The 13,231-nt window shown below is 56.4% G+C and overlaps 1 protein-coding gene across 2 annotated transcripts in view; it reads right to left on the reverse strand.

Annotated features, from left to right (window-relative positions):
• Positions 1–11,967, reverse strand: part of B4GALT5 (beta-1,4-galactosyltransferase 5) — a 35,942-nt gene extending 23,975 nt beyond the window's left edge. The window contains exon 1 of one of the 2 annotated variants that reach the window (XM_058850330.1): positions 11,733–11,967. In XM_058850330.1, the coding sequence (XP_058706313.1) occupies positions 11,733–11,859 (127 nt within the window). In that variant the 5' untranslated portion in view covers positions 11,860–11,967. The remainder of the gene's footprint in view (positions 1–11,732) is intronic. The other variant, XM_058850331.1, reaches the window with a different exon arrangement.
• Between the last annotated feature and the right edge of the window lie 1,264 nt (positions 11,968–13,231).

A 13,231-nucleotide genomic window follows, 5' to 3' on the forward strand; every position in this document is an offset into this window, starting at 1 on the left:
AAACACTAGCCAGGAAGGCTGAGCAGAGCTCAGCTCGCCAGCCATCAGCTGGTGTAACAGGAATCAGGTTTTTGGCACAGGGATCCTCCCCCCAAGCCGGGCAAGGGAACAGGCTGCCCGCAGAGGAGCTGGGATGATAAATGACAGCAGTTGAGCACTGCAGGGGCATTTCACCGCTTCAGAGGTTGCTGCTATAACAATCTTCTCTGACTCAGCAGCTGAAAGGGATGCCGGGAAGGAAGCACCATAAAAAAAAAAGTCATGCATTATTAATATGGACTCTGGCAGCAAGACATGAGTTGGAAAAACACTGAGGGGGGAAAAAAAATGACTGCAGAACGAGAGCGAGCTGCATGTGTGGAAGCATTTCACATTCCTGCGGGAGTGGGGGCCACCCTGTGTCCCTCCAGGGTCCCCAGCTCGAGGGCAGCCGTGTTTGCTGCCAGGAGCTCACGGTGCTGTCCCTCGACTCCGGCTGCTGCAGCGCTGGGCACAGCCCTGCTCCCTGCCAGCTGCTGCAGCTCTGGCCTTTCCTGCCTGGCACACGGCTGCTCCAGCAGTTCATTTTATTTACCTGTGCTCTGTGCATCGCCTGCTGATCCCACAGCTCCCCCCACGCATCCCAGCCCTGCCCTGCTGCCGCCAGCAGCCGTGCCAGGAGCACCCAGCGCCCCTGCCAGCCCCGCGGGCACAGCGGGCACCCAGGCAGGCACTGGATGCCTTCCTTTTCCTGCCAGGTAGCCAGGGAAAAAATACCTGTTTGCACTTGACTACCTGGTGCACTGCAGTGTCTGCTTTCCTCTTCTATTCCAACTGCTTTGTACAGGTTTTTTTGGAGACAATTCATAAACATCAGCATTCATGCAGCCGTCTTCTCCTCTTCCCACCCAAAATCCTTGCTCCCAACCTGCTGCTGTGGGGAGACACCATCAATCGAGAGTGTGCAGGCATCCCATGGTCTGCAGCAGCCTGTCCTGCCAGTGCAGGGAACCCCCTGAGCTGCTGCAAGCACAGCTCAGCCCAGCTTGGTCTCTCCAAAGCAAGGCAGGTGCCTAACACAGCACCAGGTTTCAAGAGTCTCCTTTGATAACTTGTATGGCAATAGCATTCAGTAAAACCAAACAATTATTTTGCCATAAAGTTCTCTAGACACACAAACAAACACTGGTGAAACTGCCTCACCACAGCCCAGCCCACAGCAGTGCAGTGGCTGCTCTACCTGCACTTGCTTTCTTCCATTGCGTGTGCAGTGGCATCCCCCAAACAGAAACAGCTCCAAACCTTCACCCTTCAGGCTGGGGAGGCACAGGGTGGGAACAGCTCCACAGCAGCTCTCACACACAGCTCACCATCACACACCTCATCATCACACACAGCTCACCATCACACACAGCTCACCATCACACACCTCACCATCACACACCTCACCATCACACACACCTCACCATCACACACACCTCACCATCACACACACACCTCACCATCACACACCTCACCATCACACACACCTCACCATCACACACACCTCACCATCACACACACACCTCACCATCACACACACCTCACCATCACACACACACCTCACCATCACACACACACCTCACCATCACACACCTCACCATCACACACACACCTCACCATCACACACACCTCACCATCACACACACCTCACCATCACACACACACCTCACCATCACACACAGCTCACCATCACACACACCTCACCATCACACACACACCTCACCATCACACACACCTCACCATCACACACACACCTCACCATCACACACCTCACCATCACACACACCTCACCATCACACACACCTCACCATCACACACACCTCATCATCACACACACACCTCACCATCACACACAGCTCACCATCACACACACCTCACCATCACACACACACCTCACCATCACACACACACCTCACCATCACACACACCTCACCATCACACACACACCTCACCATCACACACACACCTCACCATCACACACACCTCACCATCACACACACACCTCACCATCACACACCTCACCATCACACACCTCACCATCACACACACCTCACCATCACACACACACCTCACCATCACACACACACCTCACCATCACACACACACCTCACCATCACACACCTCACCATCACACACACCTCACCATCACACACACACCTCACCATCACACACCTCACCATCACACACACCTCACCATCACACACAGCTCACCATCACACACACCTCACCATCACACACACCTCACCATCACACACCTCACCATCACACACACCTCACCATCACACACACACCTCACCATCACACACACACCTCACCATCACACACACAGCTCACCATCACACACCTCACCATCACACACACACCTCACCATCACACACACACCTCACCATCACACACACACCTCACCATCACACACCTCACCATCACACACACACCTCACCATCACACACCTCACCATCACACACAGCTCACCATCACACACAGCTCACCATCACACACACAGCTCACCATCACACACACAGCTCACCATCACACACACCTCACCATCACACACACCTCACCATCACACCCAGCTCACCATCACACACACCTCACCATCACACACCTCACCATCACACACCTCACCATCACACACACCTCACCATCACACACACACCTCACCATCACACACACCTCACCATCACACACCTCACCATCACACACACCTCACCATCACACACACACCTCACCATCACACACACACCTCACCATCACACACACACCTCACCATCACACACACCTCACCATCACACACACCTCACCATCACACACCTCACCATCACACAGCTCACCATCACACACACCTCACCATCACACACACCTCACCATCACACACACACCTCACCATCACACACACACCTCACCATCACACACACCTCACCATCACACACACCTCACCATCACACACACACCTCACCATCACACACCTCACCATCACACACAGCTCACCATCACACACAGCTCACCATCACACACACACCTCACCATCACACACAGCTCACCATCACACACACACCTCACCATCACACAGCTCACCATCACACACACCTCACCATCACACACCTCACCATCACACACAGCTCACCATCACACACCTCACCATCACACACCTCACCATCACACACAGCTCACCATCACACACACACCTCACCATCACACACCTCACCATCACACACCTCACCATCACACACAGCTCACCATCACACACACCTCACCATCACACAGCTCACCATCACACACACCTCACCATCACACACACCTCACCATCACACACACCTCACCATCACACACACACCTCACCATCACACACCTCACCATCACACACCTCACCATCACACACACACCTCACCATCACACACACCTCACCATCACACACACCTCACCATCACACACAGCTCACCATCACACACACCTCACCATCACACACACACCTCACCATCACACACACACCTCACCATGACACACACACCTCACCATCACACACACCTCACCATGACACACACACCTCACCATCACACACACACCTCACCATCACACACACCTCACCATCACACACACCTCACCATCACACACACACCTCACCATCACACACACACCTCACCATCACACACACACCTCACCATCACACACACACCTCACCATGACACACACACCTCACCATCACACACACACCTCACCATCACACACACACCTCACCATCACACACACCTCACCATCACACACACACCTCACCATCACACACACCTCACCATCACACACACACCTCACCATCACACACAGCTCACCATCACACACCTCACCATCACACAGCTCACCATCACACACAGCTCACCATCACACACACCCCTCACCATCACACACAGCTCACCATCACACACAGCTCACCATCACACACACACCTCACCATCACACACACACCTCACCATCACACACACACCTCACCATCACACACACCTCACCATCACACACACCTCACCATCACACACCTCACCATCACACACCTCACCATCACACACCTCACCATCACACACACACCTCACCATCACACACACACCTCACCATCACACACACCTCACCATCACACACACACCTCACCATCACACACCTCACCATCACACACACCTCACCATCACACACACACCTCACCATCACACACACCTCACCATCACACACCTCACCATCACACACACACACCTCACCCTCACACACCTCACCATCACACACAGCTCACCATCACACACACCTCACCATCACACACACCTCACCATCACACACACCTCACCATCACACACACACCTCATCATCACACACACCTCACCATCACACACCTCACCATCACACACACACCTCACCATCACACACCTCACCATCACACACAGCTCACCATCACACACACACCTCACCATCACACACCTCACCATCACACACACACCTCACCATCACACACACACCTCACCATCACACACCTCACCATCACACACACCTGCTGCAGGAAAACAGCACGGGCTCCCACCCAGCAAGGGAGACTGAGGCACAAACCCAGGATAAAAACACGGTCCTGTTTGAACTCACATCCCCTGGAAGCAGCCCCTTCCCTGCCACAAGAGCTGGGGGACAGACACAGACACAGCCTGGGTCCCCTGTGCTGCAAGGGGGGCTGGCCAGCCCCAACAGCACCTCCAGAGGGGCCCCAGGATGAAAGCCCCACTCAGGACAGGGGCTCTAGAGAGGTTTGTGCCACAAATGTTTGTGCCACGGACGCCACATACAACTACAGGCCTAAAAAGGGCAGAACCCGCTGGTTTTGCACCTCAAACAAGCTAGGAAAATGACCTTTAGGAAGTCACACACTGTCACCACACGCTCTCAGCTAAAGCCCCAGCAAGCAAGCGCTGACCATCGCCTCCCCCACACAGCCAGGAGGGAGGCAGCAGCTCAAACCCAGCTCTTCACACCCCTGCAGAAACATTTACGTGCCTTGAGAAAGCAAAGTGTCAAATATGGAGCACTGAAGCTCGTGGCTTTAACAAAAACTCCCACAGTCACTACAGAGCACAGTGGATCCCCCAAACACCCCCAGGTCCCTCCTGTGCTTTAGCAAGGCCAGCAAGCCCCAGAAAATTCCTTTTATAATGAAAAAAGGAGCCCGTGGCCCTGGCCATCGTACTCCACCCACGAGGACGCTCCCCAGCAGGACAAGGGCTACATGTGCTGTCCCTGTCACCGCTGGGACCCTTCCAAGCAGAAGATGAGGATGGCCAAGGGCTCTTCTCCTGCCGGGCACTGACATCACCCTCAGCTTTCCAATCCACCTTTCCTTTCAAAATAAGAGCAGCTCCAGGGTAATGTTGAAAGCCCTGGTGGTTTTAATGTTATCTATTCCACATTCCCCAAAAAAACCACACCCGCCAACACCCCTGAAAAATTTCTCATTTGGGCTTATCTTGCATTTCAACAGCACAGTCCACTATACATTTTCTCCTCCATCTCTCCAAACAGGACTAATCCCCACGGTATTCAGAGCTAGTGCTAGAAAAGCTTCAAACACACATTAACCACCCTAAAGCATCCCTGTTCAAAATGCTGCCAGCCAAAACCACAGCCAGAACAGTCTGAATTCAATGGAGAAGAAAAAGCCTGTATGGAAATAAACTTTACTAAAATAACCCAGCAAAGGTTTTGTCAAAAGTAAATACACACATTGTATTGTGACAATGATGTTTTAAAAATAAAGCTGTTCAGGGAATGCTTTCCTTGCTCTGTACAGCTGCAGATCAGCTTCTCCTCCAGACCCCTCAGTGCTGCCACAGGGTGAGCAGAGAGCTCTGCTGAGCACGTCAGCCAGGCCACCACCACTGCTGCCAGCCTGGAGAGGCTCCCCAGGAATTTCAGGTAAGATTAAGTATCTAAAGACTCCATGTGCTCGGATATTTAAATCCACCAATTGTGAGAGCATTCAAATGGGATCAAGTGCAAACACACAGCTCCCCACACTGCTCATCTCCATTCCCTGCATTGGTCCCCAGGGGGGTTCATCATACCCCGCAGAGCAGATGCTGCCTGAGTTAATGCAATTAATGAGTCCACCTGGAAGAGAGGCAGAGGATCAGCTCAGGAAATAAAGCAGCAGTGTCAGAGCCTTTATCTCCACCAGAGCCAGCAGCCACAGGAAGCGGCTGAGCTCCTGGCCTTCCATGGCCTCCCAAACCCATGAAGACCACGTCTCCTGGGCTGACAGCATCAGTGGTTTTGCTTTAAAAAAAATCTGCTCTGCTGCAGATTATTGAAGTTTTGAAGCACTCAATTTGCAGGAATGAACCAGTGCCTGGAAGCTTTTGTGTCTGCCAGTCAGCTCCCAGAAGCCAGGCTTCCAGAGACACACGGATGAAACATGAACTCTTCACATACTCTGCAGTTGCAACACCCAGTGAGGCACCAGCAAAATAACCCAAACCAGACGTGCCTGACAAACAGCACAGGTGCTTACAGGCAAAGAAAACCCAGTAATTCATCTGCTCTCAAACCTTGTAATTTGTTAGCCTTGATCAAGAGGTGGTCTCCAACCAACGCTCTGCAGCAGCAGTGTCTTGGATGCACAGGAGCAGCTGGGTGGAACAGGGCTGCTCCCCACCCCACACCTGCCTTGGAGGAGCCTCTCTGCTGGAAGAACGTGGTGGTGCCAAAGGAACGGCTTCCCACAGCTGCAAACAGCCCCCCTCCACCCGGAGCACAGGAGATCCCAAGCTCCAGTTCTTGTATCAAGGAGCACTTGAGGATTTCTTACTGCCCCCAGTCACTGTCAGATCCAATGATGGCAGTATCCTCTGTGGGATCCGCTGTGGAAGCAGGCTGTTCCTTCCTTAGCTTGTGAAATGCTGCTTGGCAGATTTTCCGGGCAGAGGAGGGTGAAGGAGGGCAGTGCTGCCATGTTCCACGGTAAGATACCTCACTCCTCCTGCTGCCTGGGGAACACCTGGAGATGGAAGCCATGGCTATGACAGCATAAACCTCATTTCATTACTGCACCTTCCCCTCGTGTCCCTGCTCAGACAGCGGCCAGGCCCCCAGCAAACCCAGAAGGACACCTGCAGCCAGCCCTGCCCGGCCAAGCTGAGGCCATCGTGGCTCAGTGTCCTGCTTGGACAGGCTGGGCACCAGCACCCACCTGTGCTGCCCCTCGCCCAGACTCTGCCCCCATCCCCACAGCAGCGCTCAGGAGGCAGAGCAGCAGCCACTCACTCCCCCACACAACGGGGGACTCAGCCAGACCCACCAGCCCAGCTCCATGTCCCCCCAGTGCCACCCCCTGCCCGGGACCCTGGCCACCACTCTTCCTCTGTCCCTCACCACCACGGGCAACTCCACCCCTTCCCACAGTCCCTCCATCCTGGGACAAGCTGGCAGTAGCAAAATCTCTTGCCATTTTCTCCCCCAGAACTCCTCCGTCCTAAGATCTGCCAGCTGAGGCATTAAACGACCAAACTGGCTCAGCCACCTTTGGTGACACAATATTGTTCCAAAAGCGACAGACGAGCTGTGCCGAGGCAGCTGCTGGTCCCCACAGCACTGCTCTGCTGCTCACCAACACAGAGACAACACAACAGTGTTTCAAAGCACTCCTGCCTATCAAAATCAAGTTCTTGCACCATAAATGTAATTCAGGGCTAGTGGTGCTACCTCATGCCCCGTATGACCGGTTGGGAGCAATTCCTGATAAGTTTGGAGGAAGTAAAGCCAGACTGAATTACAGCTCTCTCTCTCTCTCTCTCAGGTAACAATCTTTCACTCAATAATTTAAATTCTCTACATTATTTTCCTTCATAAGATCCAACCAAGTACAACTCCTGTAGAAATCAAAATTTAAAAAAGTAAAATTAAATAAAGAGGCTCCAACATCTGTCAAGACAACAAAGGAAAAGCCAAAAGCTGCTACCTGAATGCCAGGGAAGGCCCCTGCCAGCCCTCCCAGCCACCCTCTACACCAGGACCAAGTCCAAGGTCTGAGAAGTTCCCACTGTTGCAGTTAGAGGCATCAAGATGAAATAACTTGCAGCCTGAAAAAGCATTACCACTTTCAGCTGCAGGAGGAAATTCCCTTGATTTCCTAGGCCTTGTTCAAAGAGAATAAAACCAGACACTTGTAGGAAAGCTGTATGAGCCACCACCATGTGAGAACAGGACATGCAGGGACGACCCCACATCCCATGGATGAATTCAGAAGCAGAGCACAGGATGAAACAGAAAGAGCTTCTTGGGGCGTTCCACCCCCAAGTCAGCACACTCCTTGTGTTCCCACATCATCCTCGCTCTAACACTGGGGTTTGGGCACGGCCAGAGCGACTCTGGCAATCCCATTTCTCCACATCCCATCTAGGGAAGGCAAGAGGCACAAAGAGCAGCTATCCCAAGAGGGCAAGAGCCTCAGTGCCAAGAACAAGCCCTGCAAAGTAACCTGTCCAGGCGGCCCCGACCTCCACAACAGGACAAAAACTGTTTACCCAGTGCCAAGCTGTGTTTTTTCCAGGACTGGGCCAGTGTGAGTTTGTGCAGTGGAAGCCCAGCCCGCCCCCAGCCCCACGGCCTCAGAGCACAGCAGCGAGCACAAGCGAGCTCCCCACGCAGGAGCAGCCCCACGCACCCGCTGCCCGCAGCGTGGACACCAGAGCGGCTCCTGGAGCCTGCAGCCACCGCAGCCCCGCCGTGCCTCGGCCCCTGCCCGCAGAACAATCGGCCACCTCATCCCGCTCACAATGGCCACCATGAGACAGACCCACACAGTCACCGGCCGGGAGCCAGCGCGCGCCGGGAGCAGCGGGGAGGACAAGGAGAGCTGGCAGCCTCTGTGCCACGGCTGCTGGCTGGAGCTCACCTCCCAGGGCAGCCCGGGGTGACACCGGCACGGTGCTGTGTGCGGAGGACACGCGGCTGTCGGATGCAGGAGCTGGGAAGGAAGCGGCGCTGGCTGTTTACTTTGGATCGCTCTGCACAAACCTGAGGCCACAAAAACATTTCAGTTCTGTAGGAGGAAACCTTGGTGAAGAACAGAAACGAGAAGCTGCCTTGGCCATCACGTAAGTCCAGGCACAACACAAATGTAAGGCCCAAAAGCCCTGGGCTCGCTGCAGGAGCCAGGCATGGCTATCTGCTGACAGTAAACAGGAATTTCTTCCTGCATTTCCGTCTGGAGCAGACTGCTGGGTTACCTGAGCTGCGAGGAGCCAAACACCACGGTCAATCAGGGAGCAGGCCAGCACTGGGCAGGCAACTCAGAACCCAGGCTGGGCTCCCCTTCCCCATCTCCAAAGGGCACCAGGAGCAGTTATCCAGCTTTCCCAGCAGGCGAGCATGCCAGCTCCACACCAATGCGCTGAGACAGCACCCAGAAGTGCAACTGTCCCAGTTTTCTCCTGGCACTGGCGCACAACTGCCTGAACACAACACGGCTGGCAGCGCCGATGAGATCTTCCCCCACAAACACGGGGCTTGGGGACAGGCTCCCAGCCATGGGGACAGCACACCCTGCCGTGGGGATGCCACCCTGCCACAGGGCCATTCCCAGCCCACAGGGGCTGATGCTGCCCAGGCAGGGCAGGCTGGCTCCAGCCTGTGGCACCAGGCAGACAAAAGCCCCTCTAGGCTCCAGCTGGTTCAGGTTCACTTGCAGCTTCAGGTCCCATTTATTTGGATTTTTTTTTTCTTTTTAATTGAGATAAATCAAGGAATGGATTTATCACTTCCTTGCCCATGGTTTAGCCAATGAACTCCAAGTCCTCCTTCAGCCGTTTCCCCAGCATGCCCTATGAGGGATGGTCTCAGGACAGAGATGTCCCCAGCCCAGCCCCGCTCCACGCACTGAGGTGGCAGCAGGCAGGACAAACGCCCCAGAACTCTCTGCTGACAGCATCTCTCCATCACCCACACATGGTCAATTTCTTCAAGGCCCCAGCTCTGCTCATGTCCTACATCACTCGCTCTTCTCCCAAGCTTCCACTCACTACTGCAGCCTGAAAACAAACTCTCTCCAAGTGCTGAGAGAATTAGCCCAGGCGTCCCAGGAATACTGGGCTGGGTTTTCATGATGAAACATTTTTGGCTGAAAAAGGAAGGAAATAAAATTTAAAAAAGGAAGCACATCTTCTGTCACCTGATGAGAAGATGACTCATAACATTACTGCCATCCATGGTTGGGTGGGGTCAGGGACCACCAACACTTCCCTGCCTCCTCTTTGGGCACCACAGATAGCAGGAATGGTGGGTAGGACGTGACCGTGTTATCTGAGGTCCACACAGGGAAGGGCCTCTTGGCACAGAACTAGTCTTAAACATATTTATACCCTGCATCATCTCTAAGACTGGTGACCATGCAGAAGTAACACAAAATTAATCAGAATACTCTAACAAAAGGAACAAAGCCATCCTTACAAGAGAAATTTCCTTCTTGAAGTGCACTTCCACCTGGGCCCTGGGAAGCTCATCCACATCCACGCCATTCCCTGTGCCCGCAAAGGGCTGCAGGATGCTCTGGATGCAGAGCCACAGGCCCCACACCCCGTGAACAGGACGGGCCAGGCTGCACCTCCCGTTCCCACCCGTGTGAAACCGTCCTCCAGCAGAGCCCAGAGGGGGCTCAGCAGCCCCCAGCAGCCTGTGGGGCTGAGGCCAGCAGCGTGGGGACCTGCACACAGGGACAGCAGAGCCCCCGGCACCCCGGCGAGGCTCAGCACACACAGCCTCACTCAGGATGTGCCCAGGACACGAGAAGAGCTTCATACACCAGCCAACCCCTTCTCAGCCCTGGGAAAGGCTCCCAAAGCCCAGAGGCAGCCACGGGACATCATCTGTAAATAAAAACCCACAGAAGTCACCTTGAAAGCACACAGAGACCTCCTTGGGATGTCCAAGATAGGAATGGCAGGAGCAACACCAATGACATTTCAAGGAGAAAGTCCCTATTTCTTTGGAAAGGGCTGTTTCTATAGAAATAAATTGTTGCCAAAGTTTGGTTGAAGGCCAAACCACGAGCCTCGGCTCCTTGCAGAAACGAGATACACCGCATGAAGAGAACAGATGCTTTCCGGGCACGAGTCTGCCCGTATCTCAAAGGAGATGGACAGACAGCCCCAGCAGCACCGGGTGCTGGCCATATTGACACACGGCTCCTCCAGCTCCCCATGAAGCCATGACAAGGAACACAGGAACGAGTACACTCTCCTTCTAAAATACACACTTCTCATCTTCCCACTTGACAATCAGAGTAGGATTTCCGCCAGGGAGCACGTTCGGATCACAAGCACTTGGACAACACTCCAGTACTTCAAAACAAACTCCGGGCCGGGCAGCAGGCAGGAGCGGGGAGAGGGACCGGCACCTCCCGCAGCCCCGGGGAGCGGGGCCGGCACCTCCCGCAGCCCCGGGGAGCCGCGGCCGCCCCGAGGGGCTCCGGGGGCAGCGTCTCCTCCTCCCGCGGCCGCGGCGGGCGGTGAGGACGCGCTGCCCAGCCCCGGGCACCGCGGAGCCGGGGGCGCCGGGCCCGGGCCGCCCCTCGCCGGGGATGCCGCGGCCCCCGGGCCGGCCGGGCGCGGATTACTCAGCGTTTCCAGCGGGAGACGGTGCGTCCGCGCCCCCGCCCGTGCCCCCCCGCCCCGGGCCCCCGGCCCCGGGCCGCCGCTTACCGATGCCCGGCGCCACATAGACGAAGTAAAGGAAGGAGGAGGAGAGCGAGAAGAGGAAGAGCGCGGCCAGCAGCGAGCGCCGGGGCAGCAGCCGCCAGGCGCCGCGGGGGCCGCGGGGCCACCGCATGGCCGATGCGGCGCCGCCGCCGCCCTGCAGCCGCTCGGCCGCCGCTCACATGCGCCGAGGCCCGGCGGGAGGCGCCGCGCCGGGGCCGCTCCGAGCCGCCGCCCGCGCCCAGCGCCGCCGCATGAATGTGCCGCGGCGGGGCGGGGAGCGGGGCGGGCAGCGGGGCGGGCCCGGGCCCCGCAGCACCGCCGGCTCCTCGGCTGACACCGCCCCGCGCACCGCCGGTGGTCCCGGGTCACGGCAGCCGAGCTCGGGCCCGCCGGCCGCGGCTCCTGCGCTGCTCCCGGGACAGGCGGCGGCAGCCCCGGGACGCCCGGCAGTGGCTCTGGGCCCCCGCCACAGACTGCAATGGCCCGGGACGCCCGGCAGCCGTCAAGGGACACCCGGCAGCGGCCCCAAGACACGCAGAAGTGGCTGAGGACAGCCGGCCGTGACCCAAGGGAAGCCGACCGTGACCCCAGGACACCCAGCCGTGGCCCCGGGACGTTCATCAACGGCTCGGGACACCCAGCCGTGCCCCAGGGACACCCAGCCGTGGTCCAGGGACACACAGCCATGCCCCTGGGACACCCAGCCGTGCCCCTGGGACACCCAGCCGTGCCCCTGGGACACACAGCCGTGGTCCAGGGACACCCAGCCGTGCCCCTGGGACACCCAGCCGTGCCCCTGGGACACCCAGCCATGCCCCTGGGACACCCAGCCGTGGTCCAGGGACACACAGCCGTGCCCCTGGGACACACAGCCCCAGGAGAACCAGGGCTCACCCCCTGCCCGGTCCAGCGAGCAGCTGGGGTCTGTCGGAGCAAGTGCTGGGTGCCCCAGACATCGTGCGGGGGAAGACGGAGCCAGAGGGGAGGTGATGGAGGAGATGAGTGGAAGGGAAGAAGGGGCAAAGTCATCACGGTCAGGGAAATAATGAGCACGACCAGCAACAGCAGCCCAGTCGGTTACACGGTAATGAAGTAGTTTTGTACACATTTGTGGGCAGCTCCCCTCACGTCTGTAGGAGGAGTTGGAAGGAGATATGGAGATGCCTGAAAATTAAAATATGAGAGACCAGAAACACCGTCTTTATCGAGGGAGCGGGAAGTTGCTGCAGAGCAGATGGGGCCCAGCCCAGCCCAGAGAGGACTGGTTCGTGCCTCGTTTATGATTGCAGACTTTGCTCGGGGGAGGCTGGAAGGAGAGATAATTCCTATTTCACCAGCAGATAATGCTGAGAAAGCCAAGCCCAGGCTCCAGGCAGGAAGGGAGGCTGTGGGCCAGACATGGCCAGCTGCCACCGCCCAGGGTGGGCAGCAAAGGCAGCAGCACTCCCAGGAATGATGGGCTGTGGGACAGGAGATGGGGACAGGCCATCTGCCAGGACACG

Source organism: Poecile atricapillus, chromosome 15, assembly GCF_030490865.1.
Source record: "Poecile atricapillus isolate bPoeAtr1 chromosome 15, bPoeAtr1.hap1, whole genome shotgun sequence".
In the NCBI taxonomy this organism is placed as follows: domain Eukaryota; kingdom Metazoa; phylum Chordata; class Aves; order Passeriformes; family Paridae; genus Poecile; species Poecile atricapillus.